The 24058-nt window shown below is 36.3% G+C and overlaps 1 protein-coding gene across 1 annotated transcript in view; it reads right to left on the bottom strand.

Moving 5' to 3' along the window:
- Window positions 1-24058, bottom strand: part of L3MBTL4 (L3MBTL histone methyl-lysine binding protein 4) — a 331967-nt gene that overhangs the window by 102047 nt on the left and 205862 nt on the right. The window contains exons 14-15 of the mRNA XM_019755692.3: window positions 17947-18120; window positions 5746-5816 (exon numbers count right to left, since the gene is read on the bottom strand). Coding sequence (XP_019611251.2) covers window positions 5746-5816; window positions 17947-18120 — 245 coding nt within the window. The remainder of the gene's footprint in view (window positions 1-5745; window positions 5817-17946; window positions 18121-24058) is intronic.

Genomic DNA, 24058 nt, shown 5'->3' with positions numbered 1-24058 from the left:
ACAAGTATTTACTGTGTATTTGTTTTAAATATAAAGGCTGAAAATACTAACATTAATGACTGAGCATTTGATTAAACCCATTATGATAGAATCACCCAGTGAAATTCTTTGTGGCTGTTATGCAAGAATAGTATGGAGTAGCTTTAGTAGAACAACCCTCCTATAAAGAAAGACAACAAAAGCGTGCCCAGAAGTGATTCTGATACTGGTATTATAAGGCCCAGAATTGGTAACTATGACTAACGTGTTTAAGAAATTAGATGGCAAAATAGGGAATTTTACTCAAGACCTAAGTTCTATTTCTAAAAAATCATGTATATACGCACATGCCAGAACTGAAATATACTAAGAACTAATTAAAAATTCACCGGATGAATGTAATAGCAATTTGGAGACAGTTGAAGAGAGCATAAATGATCCTGAAGAAATGTCAGTAGGAAAAAAAATCCAAACTAAAGCATGTAGTTCAAAACTGAAGGAAAATATAGAAAATAGTATATAAGACATATGAACAAGAAAACAATCTAATATATTTGTACGTGGAGTCTCAAAAGAGAAGAAGGGAGAGAATGGAACATAAGTAATATTTGAAGAGATAATGGTCAAGAAATGTTTCAAAGTAAATAACAACATATACTTATAGACTTAAGAAGCACTATGAATTCCCAAAGACAAACACAGAGAGATCTACATTAGGCACTTCATAATAAATCTGCTGAAAATCGCAGACAACAGAAAAATCTTACAAGCAGCCAGAGGAAAATAAGATATATACTTCAAGACATAGTTCCTTCGAAGGACACTAAATAAAGCAATAGCTGACCTCTCGAGGTAAACCATGATGGGGGTCAGAAGACAAGAAAATGTCATCTTTAAAACCCCAAATAAATTTAACTGTAAATCCAGAGTTCCATAACCAGCAAAAATATTCTTCAAAAATTCAGGTAAAAGAACAAAATTTCTGGACAAAGAAAAACTTTAAAACACATAGTTAGAAGACACCCTAAAAGAAATATAAAAAGGAGCCTTTAAGATAGAGGAAAAATGATCCTACACAAAGATGTATACTAGCTATAATATCTACTAAAAGAATATTAAAAATGCGTAACTGATAAGCAAATATAGGGAGAATAGTAAAATGAAAAAAATTCTTTAGTAATAAAAATAAAGCAAGAAATATAAAAGGGAACACAAAACTTTTGAGAAAAATAGAAAACTATTATTGAAATGATAGTTATAAATTCAACTTAACAGAAAAAGCATTAGCTATAAATGTATTAAATACTCTAATTAAAAGTCTGCTATCATAACATTGAATATCAAAGTGAATATCATATGTCAATTACAAGAGACATAGTGAAATATAAGGACAGCGATGGTCACTTTGATTTATGATGAACAATTGGGGACAGGAAGCCTTTTTAAACAAATGGTGCTGTATTAACTGAATATTCACAAAAAAAGGTGAATCTTGATCCCTATACTTTACCGTGTAGAAAAAATAATTTCCAGGTACACTGTAGATCTAAATGCGAAAGAAAAAACAATAGATATTCTTGAATTAAAAAAACAAAAACAAAACAAAACAGCAGAGTATCTTCATGAACATTCAATAAGCAAAGATTTTTAACCAGGACACTAAAAGTGCTAACCAAAATAGAAAGGATTGATGGACTATATTAAAATTTGGAATTTCTATTCATCACAAGGCACATTAAGAAAGTGAAAAGGCAAATCACAGACTGGAGAAGATATCTGTAATACATCTATCTAACAACAGATTCATTTACAGATACAAAGAACTCCAAATCAGTAAGAAAATGATAACCTAAGACAAACGGTAAATATACTTCACAAAAGAGAATATTCAAATAGCAATAAACATGAAATGTGTTCAAGCTCATTAGGCTTTAGGGAAATGCAAAATTAAAAGCATAAGTAAATACTACTGTAAACCCAAAAGAATGCCTAAAAACAGAGATTGATAAAAATTAACTGTTGGCAAGGATTTAGAGTACCTGCAATTTCCAAAACATGCTGGGAGGAATGTACTGGTACAACCACTTTGTAAAAATACTTGACACTGGCTCCTGAAGTTGAAATTATACAAACTAATTACTCAGAAATTCCACTCTTAGGTATATACCCTACAGGAATGCATACACATATCCATCAAATCATATACTAGAATATTCCTAGTGGCTCCATTGGTAAGAGGGCAAAACTGAAAACAACATTAAAAATGGATAAATTGTGGAATCACCATACAATTGTATAATATGTAATAATGAGAATAAGGAAACCATGATTTAGACAGATCTCACAAACATAATGTTAGCAAAACAAGTCAGACAGAAAAGGGTACATACGATATGATTTCATTTATAAAATGTTCAGAACAGGGACAAAGTAATTGATAGTGACAGAAATCAGAAGAGCTATTATCCTGGCAGGAGGTGGTAATTGGATGGCATGAGGTGGGCTTCCAGTCAGCTTCTATTTTTTGACCCAAGTGGTGATTAAATGGGTGTGATCTCTTGTGTCCTTGGCTACAATATTTACTTAAAAAGAAGAGCAGATGTTTATGCACTGACTTAGAAAAGTAACCATGATATCTCGGCAAGTGGAAAAACAAGTGAATTGTAAATCACCGAATATAATTTGATTCTATACTGGTAAAGAAAATAAAAAGGTGAATTGACTTTGAATTATATCCAAAATAAATCTATGAAGGGTTTATTAACAATGTTTATCTCTTGTATTTTTTTGGTTTATAAAAGCTTTGGATTTTTAAGGAAGTGATCATTAGTTACACATTTGAGTCCAAAACTTTATCAATAGTAAAAAAAGAAGTAGTTTTCTAGTTGAACATTCCACAGTACCAAAGGTTGTTTCCTGGGTGGCACAATGTGGTTACCGTGACAGCAAGATCTGTCTGTGGCACCAAATAACTGAGTTTTAGCTGCTCTGGGTCTGGAGTTCTCAATGGGGCATAAGGGCAGATCACTTAGATGAGCAGGTCCTTTATACTTAAAGGAAATGCACTTTCATTAGCCCCACTCAATTGGTGTTCAAAGGAGTAGATTTTGTGCAAGTCTCTGTGGAACACTCGTTGAGCAAAGGTAAAAAGCTGAAAGGCCACTGTGCAGGTGCCCAACTCAGTCCCAGAGAAGGGACCTGTTATTCGCCAAATATTTCAACTCTATGTCCATGCGTTATTTACTTAACAAAAGACACAAAGGATAATTACCATTTCCATGTCTTAGGTGTGGCACTCAATAAGCTTATCTGCAAACCTTGAGATTAGTAAGACAAACTCCAACTTACTTCTGCCAATTTCACTACCAAACAGCCTTTTAGATAATTATATTTTCCTCAATCATTTATATGATTATAAACTAAAAGACACTGTTATCCAATCTTATTTTCATTCATGATTATGGGAAAGGAAAAAATGTTGAATCTCTAAGAAGTATACTTGAAAATAATGGGTAGTCTTTAAAATATTTTTTGTTATATCTGTCAAGCATATCTACCTTGAATAAAATGACTTAGACAATAAAGATGTTTCCAAGTAAAAACTGAGAATATGCCCAAGATAGGAAAAGCAGAAGCTGCCTGGGTTTGTATACACGAACTCTAAAAATCAAAAGTATAGTATTTTCCCTAATGGGAGAAATGGAGAACAAATCTTAGCCCATTTTCCTTAAAACAAAAAACAAAAAAAAAAGAACTAATGGATTACGGTGTTTGTTCAAATCTATGGCCAGACCGAAAAACAAACAAACAAATAAAGGTAAAGATTTAGAACTTATGCTCAGGTTGGTAAGCTTACACAAAATAAAAATTAAATATTAAATAATCATTTAATATCACAGTAGTAACATATTTATTCTCATTATTTTGTCTCAACCAGGTTAGAACCAGAGTAAATGAGCTTAATTATAATAAGAAGGATTAGTCCAATATAAGGAAGAACCACTTTGTGTGACAAAAGGCTAGAATAGAAAGCAGGTGCTAAATAAATCCTGTCAATTTTCAGGGACTAGAATGGATCCCTGAAGGCATTTTCTCCACAAGAGAGCATCATGGGCCTCTAGCAGGTAGCTGTGTGCTCTGCATCAGGCAGGGTGTTTCCCTGCAGGTTGCTGTGTCGTTACTGCCCCACATCTGTACACACAGACCTTCACGGTGAGGAAATCGAAATGTTTAAATTAAAGAGCACAGTAAATGCATGAATAGACAAACACATATGGTTATAAACTTTTTATAAAGGATGCAGAAAAGAACAAATGCATGCTAAACCAGTTAAGAGATTTCATCTTTCACATTATGCAAATATATTTTGCTAGTGATATTTTCTATTTTTATAAGGATGATCCTCATTACTACTTTTACTGTATGAACTACAAAAATTGTGTATCAGATTTTAATAGGAATATATATATATATATATATATATATATATATATATATATATATATAATTACTCTGTGGAGATATTTTCTAACGTGTCAAAATAAGAATGAACACACTGACACTTTTTCAGGACTCCGTATACCATTCCAAAACATGTTGTTTACAGAATGAAGGCTTGGTAAACTGGATTAGAATATTTGTTTGGGGCAGTTTCTAAAATATCAGTTATTTATTTTATTTTATGTAAAGTAGTGTTCAGATCTAGTTATACCACACAGAAATTCTTCTGGTTAGGAAGAGACATACAGATACACAATCAAACCGAAGCAACTTAACTGCCCTCCATTTTCTGAGAAAAGATTTTTCCTTTGTGGTTGAGTTTTTCCAACAACACAAGCTGAGCTTGGGCTTTGCCTGAAACGAGCAGGTTAGCTTTGCTCATAGAAGTCACAGCCCTTGTTAGTTCAATGACTGCCAAGCACACTCTTTTTCTCTTAAGAAAAGCAGCGTAAAATTTTATTAGAGATAAAGTGCAGTGCTACCAAATTACGCTAATTTATTGCACTTTTGGCCAAGTCAGCAGAAAACTCACTGATTTTCTTTTTCTCTAGAAGATAAACAGATCTCCTACCATGTTTTGGGAGATACAGACATATGGAACTACTATGGCTAAACATGTAAGGATACTAATTACAAATTGTTTTTATCTGGCCAAATAAGAATTGTTGCACTCAATTAATGCAACGAAGGGAAAATTTATTCCTTAGCTTGCTACAATACAATCTCAAAATTATAGATGAGATTTTTATCTATATTGAGCCTTAATTGTAAAGAAACATAATTAAATGAAAACATGCAGTTCTTTTTCCTATACTCTAATAATCCCTCAGCTTCTAATAATTAAACTTTTTTCCCAATAACCTTCTTGCCCGTCTTACTAATAAGGTGCATTTCCCAGTCCCCCAATGTACAAAACTGCAATAAGCCACTTCTGCGTTCCCTGCCTTCCCTCTGGCGATGGCAGAAAGAGACTGCACCATTGAGACTTTTACTTCCATAGATTTAGATTTGTCTTACCATGAATGAGGACCATAGTGATTACAGAGCCTAGACCTCTCACTTTAAAAATGAGAAAATTAAGATTTAGAGTAGTGAAGTGACAGAACTTATTATTCACAGGGTTGGGACTAGAACACAAATCTCTCGACTTCTAGGCAGGTTCCTTCCGCTATTCTCTACTAGAATGGTGAAACCAACCAACCAAACAAGACATTTCTTCACAACAAAAACCATAGTCTGTGTTTTTGCTAATGTTTTTGTTTTTACCTCTGAAGAGATTATCCAAGTCAATATCTTCTTTTCCTTTGATTTTCAAACACTTTGCCTGCTGTACCAGTCTGGGCAAAGAACAGAAATAAAATGTAGATTCATTATCCTGTGAGGTAGGGAGAAATCATGACAGCAGCACACATTTAAATAGAAACCACAGGGTAATCAATAGTGAATTAGCAGGGATTTTTCTGCACAGAGTCTTGTCAAAATTTTATTTCAATTTAAAGTAAGAAAAAACTACACTTTTGTTCAGAAACTCTAACTTTGAAATCTAAAACTTAAAAGCCCTCCTCTCCATTCTATTATACCAAAAATATTTTTAAAACTCTCTGGAGAATAATCTCTTCAGATTCTGAGGAGAGCTATTAGGGACAGTAGGTGGTTAAATAATAATTGCTACTGATGATTTTAGCATTTATTGTAATCAAAAGATTATATACATTATGCTCAAACAACTGTATAAAGTAATTTAGTTATATTGTTGGATGTCAAGGAATTAATTAACGTTTAAATGCTCCAGTATGCAGTGAGGACTAATTTTGTAACTCATTCATCATAGCACTTTATTAAAACTTGAGGCTCATAGTTTGTAATAAATATGGTAGTTTCTAAAATGAAACTTTCCAGTGCTGCTAATTACCTGGTAGTTAATTTTAGGTAGACAGAACTTGAGATAGTTGATTAATTTATCTGTAATATTTATGATTGTAATGAAAATTGTAACACCTTACTTTGCAAATATATTTTCTGCTTGCACTTGGACAGACATTCTCACATTTTATCCTCATGGAAAGCCTTTGAGTTAGGCATGCAAGTACTGTTTCAATTTATGATTTAGATGAGGAAACTGACTCAGTTACTAAAACCTTACATAGAAATCTAAGTGACTTGTACATAATTTGAGGTAACTTTATATGTTCTATAAATATATATGTCATGGTAAAAACACATTCTATTTATCAGTTAGTTTTTTTTTTTAACCATTAAGACTATATTTTCTTTTTTCCATCAAAAATGCTCCCAAAATTGTGAAAGAATTTCTATTGAAATCGTATCTTTGGACCTTAGAAGAAGGTCCTATATAGAGACTGTGCACCCTAACTCTATTTAATCATGTGTGGTTTAATGCGGAGACCAGTGCACTCAGAGTGGAAAAACCTGGCTCCATGTCCTTCACCTTCATGTGCTATGCTTGTGACCCAGAGTGTAGATTTAAGCTCTGGCGGTCTCAGCTCCCCAATCTGCAATACTTGCCTCCCCAGGGTGTGTTCTGAACAAGCAGTGAAATAGTATGTTATAAAATAGTCTACACACTCTTATGCATCATTGACATACATAAAATATGTGGAATGTTTTCATTAGTTCAATATGTATAATTTTCATTATATTCTATATATCATCAGGATTTACTTACATTCTTGTAGGAAAGAATATAAACTATAGAAAGAGGACTTAAACTTAAGCAGTGAGTATCTGGTGGAGAGAGGTACTAGTCAACATGGGATGCTGGAGGCACAAAGTGTGCACATCGTAGTAGTTTTACAAAAAGTAAGGTGAAAAAAATTTTAGCTCTGCGTACACATTTTTGGGAAACCTTGGAAATTTCCCCACCAAACTTTAAAAATTTTATGAAACTGAGTTTAATTTTAAATCATCCCAAAGCATCCACCTGCAATATATGCTGATAGAGATCTCGGTTTTAACTTACAAAATTAAAAAAACAGAAGCTAGAGTGCCTTATAAAACTTTGATGGGGACTTTTAAAAACAATTTAAAAGTAAATCAAATAAATTTATTGAGTGGCTTTAAAAAGAAAAAACCAGGCACTGCAATTAGTCAATCACAGATATATCTTGGTATAATTCCTGCTTTCAAAATTATTACATTACTAGGGAGATACACCAAGCCAAACAAATCCTGTAAACAGTTCAGATTCAGTTACATTTCCTGAGTGAGGTAGGTAACTTCCAAGGACTCCCAGACTCTTGATTTCATTTAACCTCATTTTATTCTCACAAAAACTCTATGATGTTGGTATAGGACCCTTGTTATAAGTTAAAAAATTAAGACTCAGAGATGTGAAACCACTTGCCCATCTCAGGCACACAGTGAGACGATGGTGGAGCCAGGACACAAACTCAAGCCTTCAGACTCCAAATCCAGGTTTCTTTCTACTCTACACATCACCTTGTAGGGTTTACTGAGCATTTACAGAGGGCTTCACAGAGATGTCACAGGCAGAGCAAAAGCAAAGGACAGGTAATATTAATAACGCTCCTGGCAGCCGGCAGGAGGACGTGGCTTGGCGCCGGGCCACGTTGCCCAGGTTGCTCTGCAGAGGACACAGCCAGGTCTGGTCCTGAAAGAATGGGGATGTGGATGATGAATGGGTTTGTAAAGGTTTAGGGAATTAGGCTGGAACAGAATGGGCATAAGCAAACTGCTAGGGAGCAGTGTTTTGGGGACAGGAATAAGCACATCAACTTATTTGGCTGAAGCATCTGAACTGTGTAAGGAAAGGAAAGATCAAAAGTGAGGCTGAAAGAATAAGCTGGAGCCACGCTGTGGGGAGCCTTGCATGCTGTTCTCAAGTGTTTGGACTTTATCTTGATAGCAGAGGAAAAAGCCCCTGAAGTGTTGCATCTTGAAAGAACCTATTGCACATAGTCAGTTGAAATGTTTGGGTTAGTAAGGTGCCAGACATTCATATTTGTTTGTATTTCAGCTAGAAATGTAATACCATTGAAATCTGCAGGTATTACTATTTCATCAATAATTCTTGAAGCCTGGCCCATACCTTTTATATAGTCATAGAGCTCCAGGCACACAAAACCATCTTCAAAATTTTTTATTAATAGTATTGCTGTTGCTGCAACAATTGTCAAACTGCCTGTCTGTCTGTCCTGATTCATTCTGTAGAGCGGTGTACATGATTTAGAGGACGACTGCTTCTGCTGGTGAGACCTGCCAGCCTCATCCAATAATCTCGGCGACCCATTGTTTTTCTTCTTGCCTGTTCCTTAGGATTTTGCTACTTTCAGTTTTAAAAAGCGACTGCATGTTCCCTGACCCTCTTTCTATGCGTCCACTATTTTAACAAGGCAAATTGGCGCTATTATTCCTGTGTTTGGTAAATGCTAGGTCCTGAATTAGATGCCTAACACGAGGGAGGTAATACGAATCTTATGATTATATATCAAAAAAGACAGGTTAGTAGCTTGCCCACAGTCACACCGTAAGCAGTAGAGTCAAAGAAAAAAAGCCAGAATTTGAATTTAATTCAGGTCAGTCTAAATATCGCTAGACACCATCTAGAATAGGAGTAGGAAAACTATAGTCCACAAGTCAAATCCTGCCCATTGCCTGTTTTTGTAAATGAAGTTTTACTAGAACACAGTTCTACTCGTTTTGCTTGTTTACTTACTGCCATGACTGTTTCACACTACAGTGCTCAGGCTGAGTAATTGTAGCAGAGATCTTATAGCTGTCAGTCTAAAATACTTACTACACGGCCCTTTACTGAACAAGTGTGCTGACTTCTAAAAGGAAAGGATAGGGTCCCTAGGCCAAAAATGCACATACAACATGTGACTGTTTTACATCGCTATTTTTCCCCAAAATTGCCTTAATAAGTGTATGTAGTTATAACTTATAATAGGGCTTGAAAGGCAAATATTGGCCTCTGACGGCCATTTATTTTTAGACAAATTGTCCAAGTCCAGTCAACATTGCTTTGAGCTTTTCCTACACGCAGGCATTGCATTCAGCCAAGATGTTGTCTGCCACCAAGTGACTTATAATCCAACAGAGGATTCAAGTTAAAGGCTGGAGAGATTAGAAAAAGCTTTCAGGAGAAGAAGAGTTTGAACTAAACTTCAAAACAAATTTTACTAGGGGGAGTATAAAGCGGGACGTGGCAAAGGCACAGACATGTGGAGAGTAGGGCATGAGAAGAGTCAGTGTGATGTGTGATGAGGTGAGACGTACATGCTGGTATCAGATTATGAGGACTGCAAGCGCTTTCTCCAGATGTATGTACGTATACTTGTGTGTATGTATGTTTGTATATGTGAACTGATTTATAATAAAGCAAAATGGATCATGGACCTGAAAGACTCTATCAATCTAAAGAAGGATTGACACTTGCTGCAACAATGTGTTTAGTTTGTAATTAAAAAGAAATTAAACTTTTAAAAACACTGTATTATAAAGCATCAATAAATAATATACATACGAAGATGTTTATTACAGCATTATTTATAACAAACAATCTGAATACCCGTCAATAGGGAAATGAGTGGAATAAGTTAAGGTATGTCCACACTACAGAATATGATATAGTTCTTTAAAATAATGCATTGAATCCATTTGTGTTGATATGGCAAATTATCCATAACATATTTTTAAATAAATGAAACATATATATATATATTTTTAGCTAATATGTTTTATCATCAGACCTTCTTTGAGCTAGCAAACAATGACTTCACATGGCTGTCCAAAAAGGATGAGGCAAATTTCTTCTTTCTTTGTGGTTAGACTTAGTTATCTAAGTCTTTGCAACATTTCCCTATAAAAATCCAAGACCAGATTATTTTTCTTCTGGTCATAAATGCTGATTTCTTTACAGGTGCCTTGTTCAGTCCAACATTATAAACTTGGGATAAAATATGTGTGTATTTTATTAAAACCTCAGCATTTAATGTCAGGGTCCTTTAACCTTTCATGTTAAGCTTTCGCTCCCATGTTAACCTTTCAGGAATGCAGCATCTTTCCCTATATTCAACTTGGTTATATCATAATCTATCCATAATGGTATAAGCTAAACTTCAAAGAAACTAACAAAAAGTTAATGTAATTTTTTTTTTTTTTAAAGAGTGAATGTATATCTGCATATCTGTATAAACAGAAAAATTGTAGACGAGAACATGACAATCTAATCACACATGTAACCTTAGGACACAGCATCAAAGTTGAGGAGTGGGGAGTGAGAAATTATTTTAAAAAACTTCTACATTACCTGAATTATTGCAGTGGGAATTTTTCACATTTTTATAAGCCTATAACTTATGCTGTTTAATAGGAGAAATCTTGGGTATTATTAATGTTTTTAATTTTTTTCTTTATACTAGTGTGTATTTTCTAGTTTTTCTATACCACACAAGCATTGCTTTAGGTATGGGAAAATGTCCCAGCTTTACTATTTAAATGTTAAATGTCCCAACTTTACTATTTACAACAAATGGGAAATATTTTAAAGCCAGATTAAGTACATAGATGAGAAAAAATGCCCCTGGTGTTTGGGCAACAAAATGTTTTTCTGTGGTGCCGGAACTCCAGCATTTCCTTTATGCAAGGAACCACGAACATTCTAGCACACACTGTTCTACAGCATTTAATTACTAAGAGCCTGGGCCAAGGCAGGATTCCAGAATTCCAGAGATTCACAATAAATTATAAAATGCCTTATGAGAATCAGCTCAGAAAAGTTTTTTCTAAAGATCTTTTTAAGGCATATATTGGTTATTTTATAACATTTCACCCAAACTGTAACTTTGTTTAGGAAATATAGACGATAATGAATGTGCCAAAGTAACCAAGGCGTTTGGACTCCAATGAGGGCTGAGTCCTTTTATCTCAGTTTCTGTCTGCACTCCTGGGCTGATCTTGACATGACTCATTTCATTTTTAATTTGCAAAATATTCAACAGAACACTTCTTTTCCCTTAATGGTTTGGATCTGCTTATGGCCTCTGGGACATTAAGATAGGTAATTGCTGAAAGTATTTTGAATGTTACCCTTTCCCCTTCTACTTCGTTCATGGCACTTATCACAATCTGTGACTTTCTCTTCATTTATGGTTTACTTTTGTTTTACTCTTCCATCTTCTCTACCTGAAACTATGCTCGCTGTAGGAATGGCATTGTTTTGTTCACCTCCATATCCTCAGTACCTAACACACCACTTGGCAATATTGAAATCTCCACACATATTTGCTGAATGAGTGAATGAATGAATGAATGTTGATTCAATGAGTGAATCAACAGGTCCACTGCCAAATCTGCAAAAACTAGAACCATCCTGCTTGAGTACGAATCCTCATCCTGCCAACTTACTATCTTGGGGTGACTTTCTTATCACTGAGTGAAAGCTTAATAAGGACAAAGATTTTAATCTGTCTTGTTCACTGCTGTGTCACTAGGGTTCGGAATAGTACCATTTTAAGTATTTGTTAAATGGGCAAATGTTGCATGAATGAATATGTCCAATTTCAGGACCTGGCTATGGTCAGGATCCTGAATTTAGCAAGGTAAATGCCATTCAGGTATTCATATGCCATAAACCAATCTGTTCTGAGGGAATCTTAATTCTGAGGGAGGAGGAGGTAGGGAATAGTGAGCAGAGCAATGATTTGGAAGTCAGAGGGCTTGATGTTGCAACTAACGACAGTGTCAGTAAGGGAAATAAATTCTTTGGCTTTGATATCCTTATTTTTATGTTGAAGAAGTTGGATTAGGTAATGTTTTGAGTCCTTTCCCATTGTTAAGCTCCAGGATTGTCACACCTGGCTAGAGGTTTCTCAGGGTCCCACTGGGAGTGTGGTGTGGGAGGGAGCTTGCCTGGATGGCCTGCAGGTTTCCTGTCCAGCCACAATCACTACAGGCTCAGAGGGAGTCTGGGTGTCTTGATGCTTTGACCACTGCTCAACTGATTAAGGGGTCTAATGTAGCTCCAGATGCCAAGTAACATTTCAGACTACATAAATAAAGGTCTAAATTTCCATGTTTGGTACAAAGATGTGTGGTGTATATACACAACTAGAACTGGCCAAATTGCAAGACTTTAACATCAACAGTTTTTATAAAAATGGAAAAATGATATAGAACTATTATTTCAATAGCCTCTACTATATGCCAGGCCCAGTCATATAGCCATATCTGTACCTATCTTATATCTGTATTTATCTACATCTATACACCTATATTCAAAATCAAAGTCTCAGAAGAAATTGAGAATCTAAGAGGAAAACTAATGCACACACACATGTGTGTGTGTATACACATACATGTATGGTGTGATCACAAAATACAGTGAATGCTGCTGCCGAGTGCCACCCAACAGAAAGGCAGGGATCTTCAATATGGGAAGCGGCGCGTTGAACCTTAATAAGTGTGTGACAAGTTTCACCTTGTTTGGTATAGTCAATTGGGTGTTAGCTATGGTTGAGAAAAGGTATGTTTGAAACTGTGCCGTAAATCATCCTCCATCATGACAACACTCCATGTCATAGGTCACTTCTGGTATATGATAATTTTTGTCAAATAAAAACATTATGGTGTGTCCTCATTCACTTTATTCACGGGATCTGGCATCATGCGACTTCTGGCTTTTACCCAAAATCAAACTGACCATGAAAGGTAAACGTTTTGAATCAATTCAGGACATCGAAGCAGCCATGACAGTGCAACTAGACACTCACGAAATAGGACTTTCAGAACTGCTTCAGAAAGTGGCAAGAACGATGGGATAAGTGTGTTTGAAGTGAGCGGGTGTATTTTGAGGAGGATTAATAGCAATGTACGTTTTCCTGTAATAATTTTTTTTTTACTTAAACATTCACTGTATGTTTTGATCATACCTCATATATATGCATATATATGTATATATAAATCAATCAGCTTAGATTTGCTAAGATCTATAATGTAAACCGTAATGAAGAAAAAAACAAAAGTATAATTAAAATTGGTTCTTACCCTTTAGCAGCCTCCAATCTTTTTGAGAAAATAAGGCACACACACAAAGCAAGTATTAAAAAGACACACATATATAAGCTACAGATGTATGGTATAGACCAAAAGCACCACTCGTGCTAAGAACAGGGGAAGGGACTATCTCTTATTTGATTCATATCCCAGGGCCTAGCACAGTCCCTGGCACATAGTGGTTGCTCAAAATCTATTTCATTTGTAGAGTGCCTACTAAGTATCTGGCATTATATTAGGTGTTAGGAATACAGAGACATGTAAAACACAATTTCTATCCTCAAGAAGCTCATATGGGTTGGAGCTGCTATAGAAAACTTCAAGACAGAGATGGGCCTTGGGGAAGGGAGAAGATTCAGGCATGAATAAATAAGGTAAGGAGAATAGGAACAAAGGCACCAGAGCAGAAATAAAAAAAAATATTGTGTGATGACAGGGAGTGAGTGGGATACTGGGTAGACTTCAAATTCCCAAAGCAGAGAACTTATGTGGGAAGGAGTAAGAGAAAAGGCTGATGGATTAAAGAAAATCTATTTAATAACTTAGTTAATACGTGGAACAACCAACTCACACTATTTCAGTTCTGCAAATGGACCTCATAGAAGGTATTTACATTATAGCTAACTTGAGTAGTGGAAATAAACAAGTTGGCTCATGGCAATGCAATTTATTATGAAGATCATTAAGGAACTATTCCACTACATGCCTTTTTCTGATTATCATAATTTTCCCCAGACTGTTTTATCATTGATACAAGCCGTAGGGAAGTGCATAAAATTTATAATATGGCAGGCATTAGGAAAAACAAAGTGAGCTTTATTAGGCATTTTCTTAGATTTTCTTAATAGTCATGATTGAATATGACAGGTATTTTAACTAATGGCGGTTTTACCAATTGTGTGAATTAGAATATATTAGACGGAAGTAGAAATTGGCCTAAATATAAACTCAGCTAGGTATTTTCAAAGTCTTAAATTGTCTTTCTTTTGCTAGCTTAACATAGTTGAAACACATATAGCATTTGGAGTCAGGTAGTTCTGGATTCAAATCCCAACTTTTCTACTGATTAACTGTGATCTTGCAACTTTGCCTAACCTCCCTGAACCTTCAGGTGCTTATATTATAAAATCAGAATCAGAATACTTACCACACATAGGGTAGTTGTGATGTTGAAATACAATTAACAAGACGATTGAGCTAGAATATTCTGGATTTCATAAAAAAAAAAAAATCTATGTTTGCGTGCCAGATCAGCTGCCAGTAAGGATCTCTACTTCGTCAACTGTAACTGGCAATACTATGATGATAATAATGTCTGCTTTGCCTAAATTACAAGACTATGGAAAGCTCCAAAGGTAATGCATGTGAAAACTATAAACTGTTAAACAAATTAAAGGTTTTTATCCCACTAGAGTACATACCCAAATGAAAGACACTCAAGTATAAGGTCACTTGACTCCCTATCATGCACCAAGAATATACTACTACTCTATTAGCACAAGGAAAAAAAATATATACATGGAGAGAGAGAGAGAGAGAGAGAGAGAGTTTTTTAGTAGGGATGACCTATTTTGAATCTGACTCTTTAAAGTTGTATCAACATATAATCTTACTTCTATGAAGGTGAATTTTGTAAACATCTAGTAGTATATAATCCACTCAAACTTAAAACTTGACCCTCTACTAAGAATGTGAACATAAGTAGACTATTTCCACTACTAAATCATGGCTACTAAATATTTATTAGTAATGCTCTCTCCAAAGATTAGCATGAGAACAAATTGTACTTTTTAAAAATAAACACAAAACTAGGATGTAGTTAAGGAAAAGACAAAATTCACTAAATTGCTGGGCAGCATCTAATTGAGTTTGGAAGATTGTCAAGAGTTGATTTTATAATTTTCACTTGAATTGTAGTAAGTCTGGAGAGTATAAGGTGACAAGTGTTGCTTATATAAGAAATTACAGAAGGCCTGTCCAGAGCTTAGTGACTGATGGATGGATTGGAGGTCAGTGGAAATTACAACTCTAATTTTCACTAATTTAGCCCCCATGTTTATGCTGGGACATGAACCAAGTAAAAATTATTTCTTCTCACTATGTAGGAAAGGTGGAATTTAAATTTTCTCCTCTACCTGTATCTGATATCTTGTGATTTTAAGAGTAAAGATTTGGGTTATAGGAAAGGGAGCCTCAAGAAACTACTACAAGTAAACCGTGAAGAGGGTTAAAATATACTTTATCTGCTAATAACTAGATTACATATTATTTCTTGCTGATGTCCTTGTTCTCTTTTGACCTCATGCCAGAATTCTAGACCATGAGCAGGATGTCATGGAGCTGGGGATAAGTCAAAGTGGCACCACTGCTAATACTATTTATCCAAACACTGTTGTGATGACTGGTTAAAAATAAAAGTGGACAGGGACAGAAGGGCAAGATGGTTTTGGTCTTGAGATCTGAAAGCAAAAGAAGGCTTAAAAATTCAAGATGCGTGTTGTGTGACCCCCCTTCACCCCCCTCCACCCAGCTACTTGCATACTTCCGTGCAAACATGAAATAGGATTTGACAAAATAGGATCATGTGTGATTTTTTTGCTCAATTACCAACTAACATTCTCTACTTTTTCTATCTGTAGTAATTATGCAAACCACTTCAAAATGATAAATGTGTAATAATATATTGAAAAGAGCAAATTCCTAGGAGGAGTACAAGACAGGAGAAGCCATATATCTGTGTTGAAAAGAAAGGTTTAACTGACCTCTGAGAGAATATGACAGTGCAATCGTTTTTTAAAGCAGTTCAAAGATCTGCTTAGTCTCTCTGACATTTGACATTGAGGATGAACGTCTAAAACGTTTACAAGAGAGACTGACTGAGTTTTTATTTGGAAAAAAGGATAACAGAATAGAACAGAAAGAATAAGGACAAATGGATGTACTGAAATAAATAAACATTGTTCCTTGGAAAACAGTTCAAAAAACTGAAGAAGAAAAAATTCTCTGTCACCCAGGAAATGGAAAGGATGTTCAGGATCTCAGCTATGTAGAGTTGTAAACAGTGTGGGTGTGAAGAACAGTAAAGAACAACCAGACCCTGTGAAGTTTCAACAAGAGGAGCGGGTGTCTAACAAATACTAAACACGCAAGAGACAGGCACAGAAATAGAGAGGCATGCGCATCCATAGAAAATAGATCCTGAGATAGAGGAGAGCTAATCTGCAGGTTGTGTGCGCAGTGATCAATATCAAAATAAGCTATTTACCAAAAATGAAAAGTCACCGAAATTCTCTATATCAACATGTGCATGAAGAAAAGGAAAACACTCATACTCCAGGATGTAAAATCCATGTGAAAAATGTATCCTGGGAGCCAAACCCTCCCAGTGAACAGGTCTCCCCTTGGGAGTTAAGGAACACCCTTGTTGGGACTGCAGGTGTAAATAGGCAGAAAGCTTATCTGGTGGAAACTCTCTTCCCACAGAGAGAGGCATGTGCATCTTCACTTTACACCTGCCTGAATGAAAAGAGCAGGACTCGAGAGGATTAGGAGGAGCAGCGGCCCCCCAAGCAGCAGCGTGGTCAAAGGGGCACAGGGAGGGTCTCGTGTCCTTCAGGCCTTGAACACGAGTGTCTTCTGCCTGCAGAAGGGTCTGAAAAACATCCACTTCTCATTTCTCTGTCTCGCCTTCCTTGGCTCCATCTCTGTCTGATCTCCAATTATCTACCTATTGTGAGATTTTTTCTGTGTTTCTAATTCACAGCATGGAGATTTGAGCTCTTTCATAGAAAAGATGTTATTTAGATTATTTACTCAGGTAGATAAAAAACATCAAATAAGCTTGCATTTGCAGCTCTTTAGAAAATGATTATATGTAAATAAAGATTGAAATCTGATACTTAAAAGGTTAAGTTTACATTTAGGAACAAAAGGATGATGTGTTATCAGTAAATCAAAATGAAACCTATTCAGAGTAAGAAGAAATTGTATATGAGGTGCATTTGGATGAAAGACGACCAAGACAAGTAACATGTAAGAGAGGAAATCCATATGTGACTGAGTGGCTACAAATACTTGGCCACGTGCCAAAAGAGATACGATCTATAAAATGATTCCAAAGAATAAAGAAGTTGTCAAAGTGCAAGGGAGTTTTATAGACTTTAGTAGATGAGATATGCTTTCTATTGCTTACACGTAATATATACATTTAGAAAAAAGAAAAATTAAAAATTTTGAGGATGAAGAAATAAAAATATTTTTTAGATGAAGATCAAGGCTGATATAAATTCTATGAGCCAGTGAACACAACAATACCCAGAAATAAAAATAATCATTCAAAGTAATGTCAGGAATTATTACTATTAACAAATTTGTTCTTTTACTATTCTACATGGTTTACTTTCTAGTTCATATTTTCAAAAAGTTCCTTACCTGGGCTGACTGTTCACCTTTTCATGTTTTCCACTGAAGTTGAAACTACAGAGGTTTTTCAATTTTGAATGTGAAGAGTCTAATTCCAAATTTGCCTGTGTTTGTTCTCTCAGACGATCCTGGAGTGTTGCCTCCTTTTTCAAGTTCATGTCCGAATACGGGCAGCCAAAGGCACTGGTTTGTAATAAAATGAGAGCACAGTCGTCAGTTTATAGTGATAAATCAGTGATCCACTGTCATTGGAACAGACCTACATCTAATATTTAAAAACTGAATATAGACATTGTTCTTTCACTGAACATCAAACAAGTTTCTTTTCACATTGCCCTATGAAAAAATCTGAAGTTCTAAACACTGGTCAGCAGAGTATTATAGGTAATGAGTTATTCAGAACATATGGTTTTTACAATTTTGAAAACTTAAAAAAATCTAAGAGTAACATAAATATGTGCTTCCAATGAAGCAATGAAAATGTTATATAAACAATTGACTCAAAGTTTCCTCCAATATTTATGCTTTGATTATATCTCAAAATATTATGGGTAACTAAAATATTTACTAATATCAGAGAACATTATGCTTTTATTTCTTAACATTTATATATCCAGAAACATTGTATCTGGATTCTGTTTAGTCCTCCTGAAAGTTGCTAGGAAGTTTGGGGTTTGAATGTGAAGGGACACTTGTAGGTGAAAGAGGAGAGACTCCAGTCAAGGCTGAATCCTGGGTCCTGGATCAGGTTGGAGCCTAACAGCAGGTTTGGGCAGAAGGAGAAGCCAGGACAAATGATCTGGTTCTTTCTATAGGTTGATCGCTTGTCCTTCTTAGATTTCTGTGCCCACATCCTCGTCTGCAAAGAGGCCCCAAATCCTTGCTGCTGTTAGGAGTGGGGCAGCCACTGTCAGTGAAAGCACAAGTGTGACAGGAAGTCACCTGCATATAACCCTGGGTAAGACATTTCATGCCGGAGCTTCAGTTTCTCTCCAGTGAAGCGGAAAACTGGATCCAACTCATGATTGTTGTGACCATAAATCTCAATCTCTCTCTCTCTCTCTCTCTCTCTCTCTCTCTCTCTCTCTCTCTCTCTCTCTCTCTCTCTCTCACACACACACACCATTAAATGGCAGCTGCTATCATTACCACAATGTTTTCATTTTCGTCATCTACATCTAGGGGAGCATGTAGGCAAATGCATTAATATCTAGGCAGTTGGTTCTTTCTTAGGAATCCACTTCCAATTTATTGTAAATTTGCTGATACATGGTGCATAATAAATTCTTTCTGAATATGTGAAAGCTTTCTTTTGTTATAGTAAGGTCATGATAAAATCAGAGACCAAAGAAGTGTTTCCTCTATTTTAAAGTAGATTGACAACATAGACAGATCTTGAGGTTGTTATGCTAAGCGAAATAAGTCAGACAGAAAAGTCGAGAACCGTATGATTTCACTGATATGTGGTATGTAAATTGAAATTAACAAAAGAACAAGGCAAACAAATAAAGAAACAAAAACTCATAGACACAGACAATAGTTTAGTGGTTACCAGAGGGTAAGGGGGTGGGGGATAGTAGATGAGGGTAAAGGGGACCAAACGGATGGTGATGGAAGCAGAACTGACTGGGTCGTGAATACGCAATGTGATATATAGATGGTGTATTACAGAATTGTACACCTGAAACCTCTGTAACTTTACTAACAATTGTCACCCCGATAAACTTTAATTAAAAAAAAAGGTAGACTGAGCTTTCCAGGGCGGACCTATAAGCAACCTAACCTCAGAGGGACTTTAGCACCAACCTATATTTGGGATTTGGGATGGGGTGATTAGAATGACACCAGCCTATCTCAGCATGCCCGGGTAAATCTGTACTGATGTCACCGTGGATCAGCAGCCTTTGCTACAGACAGAAGTGCCCTTTTACATGCATTTTATGTAACGTGTAATAAGTGGCATTGATTTTTAGTTTATCCATTAATTCAGTTATTCATTCAGCAACCCATTAACTGAGCATCTGCTATATACTAGGCACTTTAGAGTATACAAATCTAGTGAAGTTAAGACATATATACCAATAAATACAATTTATAATAAGAACGAAAAGCTGTCCATATTGAGTGTATACTATAGGTCCATTACAAGTAAAGGTGTTTTACATATACTATTTCTAATATCTAATACTAAATACCCAAGGATGGTATTAATGTGTTATTTTACAGGTGAGAAAACACGACTTTCCCAAAGTTGCCTGGCAATTTCTTGGGAAGCCCCAAAATAGATTACTTAATTATTAGCACCAATGAGGTGGGCAGAAGTGGGACAAGGTTTGTTAACACCATAAAAAAAATAAAAAAGCGGGCAGGGAATATGAAGGAAACTGTGGCATAATTTTTATACAGAGAAGCCAAAGCAGGTATTTACAGAATAAAGCAGTACTTGGTTTGGCATGGTTCATGGCTCGGTGAACATATGTCAGCATGTGCTAGTCCTGTGTGACGAGTGAAGGTACGATAAAATACTATTTCTAATAACAAGAGAGCAGAAATGACCTGTTTAAGCTGCAGCATACATGATTTAAGGGAGATTTTAGAAAGAACTTTTTGCAGATAAAAGTTAACAGGCCTTAGGCTAACCTAAGGAAGGTTGGGCAATGTTTATTTCAAGCACAGCTGAGCTTTCCTTAAGTTACTATTACTCAGAAGCTTTGCTATCCGTGTAATATATGCTCCAAATTTGAGATTTTTAAGAAAATAATCATTATTGTGAATTTTGTTAATTTCATATCATCACTTGTCATGACTCAAGCTGTGTGGCACTAATGCTACCTCTTCCTAAGGCTTATTTGTCCAGTATTGTAGATAGCTTTTGCTCAGTACTTGAGAGAAATTTTATTTCCTTCTATCTTCATTCATAAATCAGTCCCTTTAGTCATTAAATCATTCGACTATTTCCTAATTTCTTTCTAGCCCCTCTTTGTCTCTTGGTTACTAAGGTATGAAAACTCGATGGAACTCCCCAAGTGTCATTAGAATGGAGTATGTCCTGATTCTGCGAGGTAAGGAGTGTGAGAACATATCTTCAGATTATATGGATCAGAATAATGTGTGAAGTTCAAAAGAATATATTAAATAACAAAAACATACTTTTCAGAAGAAATGCTGGTGAAGAACTTGAAAGAAGATAATGATGAGAGATAAAAACATGTACAAAAGAAGTGGAGGAGAAAGGGCTTTCAAATATAATTGCACCGTTTTCAACCTGGGTTCTGCTGTGAATAAGTTTCTGTACTGCAACACTGTGCCTACTTGCATTCTTTGTAGAGAAATATGAATAATTGTGTTAAAGAGACAGCATCACAAATTTTGGCCCGACTTCTTGCAAATGCGGACCCTTACATCCTGTGTATGCGCGTGCGACTGTATGTGTATGGGTGTGTATGCGTGTAAGGGCATGCATGATTCTGCATAAGTCTATACACACAGAAAAAAACCTGATTGAAGTGGTTTTCCTAGGTGTGATAAAACCATTTACCTTACTTGTAATTCAGCCAAATATTGGGGAGAGGGGGAAATGGTTCTGAAGATAGTCTCTTTAGAAAATCGTTGACATAAGCTGAAATTTCTAAGACTTAAAGCTCTGTTTGGTTAGGGGTAAAATGTAAATTTATGACTCAGAGGGAAATAGTATATTCAAATTTCGCTCATTATAGACAGAGATAAGTGTAAAAACTTCAGGTTGAAGTCCTGAGTCAGCAATGTCTTGTGGGAGATGTGGTTCTTTTGAGTGAGGAGACCATTTCCCCATCTTTCCCTAATTCAATTTGTTTGTTAAAAAAAAAAAAAGCGACAGCAAAAACTATTGGGTTGACCCATATGAAATTGCAGTTTTAAAAAGTCAGAGGCAAGTCAAATATCGGGAATTTCATATGGTTCGATTGAATAATTTATAAAAAATGTCAGCTGCAAGCTCATCAAAGGCAAATCAGATTAATAGAGGCTAAATGCTAAATAAGCAAAAACTGCTAGACACCTGCTGACAAACTTTCAAGAGAGATTTGTCTGACAGATCTAAAACTGAGATCCGATCCTAGTCGTCCTCTTACTTCATAAATAGGACACAAAAATGACTGCAATTAAAAACACTAGTTTTGCTTTTCCAAATATTTAAGTATAATTTTTAACATGTGAGGATAAATAGAAAAGTAAAGGCTCAGTCTATTTTTTTACCTTAAAAATCTGCCCTGTACTCCCTTGAAAGGCAGCGTTCTCACTGCTGCTCCATCTTCGAGTTGTGATGGGGATGGGGTTGGAGGAGGCAGGATGAGCTGGTGATGCCGAATCACTGCTTTTTGTGTCAGGCCCGGCCTCTGAATTCTCCTTCCTTCCTTCCACAGCAGGGGTACCTGAGTCCACAGGCTGGTGCAATTTCCCCATATTCCTAGGATCAATCCTTATCTGAGGCTGGAGGTAAGTTGTTAAACCCACATGTTCATTCTGAAGCCCAAAGGTCCAAACCTGAAGCAGGACCAATTCTGATACCTGTGATCATGCCTTGTTGCTGAGAACTACGCAGCCTCGTGGACTCCTCGTCCTCTAGCTTGGCATCCTTGTTCCTAAATTCCTTGTCTGCTGCCATGACTGGAATTCAGGGCCCTACTGGGATAGAAGCTCTCTGTTCCTCCCTTGTTCTTGACAGCCCCCTTCCATGACAAGACCTCTGCTTCCCACCCTAAGAAGTGAGGCTCCACTTCCCAGATACCACCCGGCCAGTCTTCCATGTGCTTTTTCCCCTGAGTTATTCTGCCACTGTGCTTTGCCCACCAATTAGGATCCCTTCCTTCTTTTCGGATTCTTCTCAACTGGCCAGAATTCCGAGCGTCTAGATGATGACTACTGATTGCCAAACCCCTTGGACACCAGGTTCTGCGCATCCAACTACATTATCATCTTGTATAAATCATGTGTTCATTTTATCATACCCAAGCAGCAAATGTGGTTCCTGATCACTCTCTGATTACCCTGTTCTGCTGAGAGTAGTGGGCCACGCATGCTCTGTCAAATCCTGGGGGATGGACAGTTTGAACGATGAGGTTATAACTAAGTTGTCACAACTTACCTAGTGGTAGCTTCCCAACTAGTTTGTAGCTACACTGTCAGGATGGCCAGAAGGGGCCTGGGGCACTAGAGTCCAAGGCCAGTCCTTCTAACAGCCCTCCATGCTCTAAATCCTCTCTTGTCCCAAGTACTGATTATCATTTTCGTTGTGTGACATGACACTAAAAAGTTAGGAAGCATTACACATGTAAGCAAACTGGCAAAGGTGAAACAGCCCCTTGAGTGCTGTACTTCAAAACAAATAAAAAAGCCAGAGATCAGCAGTGTTTCAGGAAGAGTACCAAATCATTGTCAACTGTTCTCATCCTGAAAAGTGAAGTCGCCCGAAATACAAGGTGTAATAAAAAAAATACAGTGAATGTTTAAATTAAAAAATATATATATTACAGGAAAAGACACATTGACATTAATCCCCCTCAAAATACTCCCCCTCAGTTTGAACACACTTATCCCATTGTTCTTGCCACTTTCTGAAGCAGTCCTATAAGTCCTCTTTCGTGAATGTGTTTAGTTGTGCTGTCAAGGTTGCCTCAATGTCCTGAATCAATTCAAAACATTTATCTTTCATGGTCCTTTTGACTTTGGGAAAAAGCCAGAAGCCACATAGTGCCAGATCCAGTGAATGAGGTGGATGAGGACACACAGTAATGTTTTTATTTGACAAAAATTGCCATGCCAGAAGCGATGTGTGACATGGAGCATTGTCATGATGGAGGATGAAATAAAGACACTCATGAAAGAGGACTTCCAGAACTGCTTCAGAAAGTGGGAAGAACGATGGTATATGTGTGTTAGAAGTGAGGGGGAGTATTTTGAAGGGGATTAATGGCAATGCATCTTTTACTGTAATAACTTTTTTTATTTAAACATTCACCGTATCTTTTGATCACACTTCATAGGCAAATAGCTCCCAGGAGGAGCCCTGATCCAGGAATACGCCCTCATAGAGCCCAGGAATTAGGGATATAGCTAGACTCTAAAGAGTTCTCTAATGCAACTA

The sequence above is a fragment of the Rhinolophus sinicus genome, chromosome 4, assembly GCF_057876585.1.
Source record: "Rhinolophus sinicus isolate RSI-liver-muscle chromosome 4, RSI-T2T, whole genome shotgun sequence".
NCBI classification, from domain to species: domain Eukaryota; kingdom Metazoa; phylum Chordata; class Mammalia; order Chiroptera; family Rhinolophidae; genus Rhinolophus; species Rhinolophus sinicus.
Note: the sequence above shows the minus strand (reverse complement) of the source record. Positions and strands in the feature narration are given on the sequence as shown.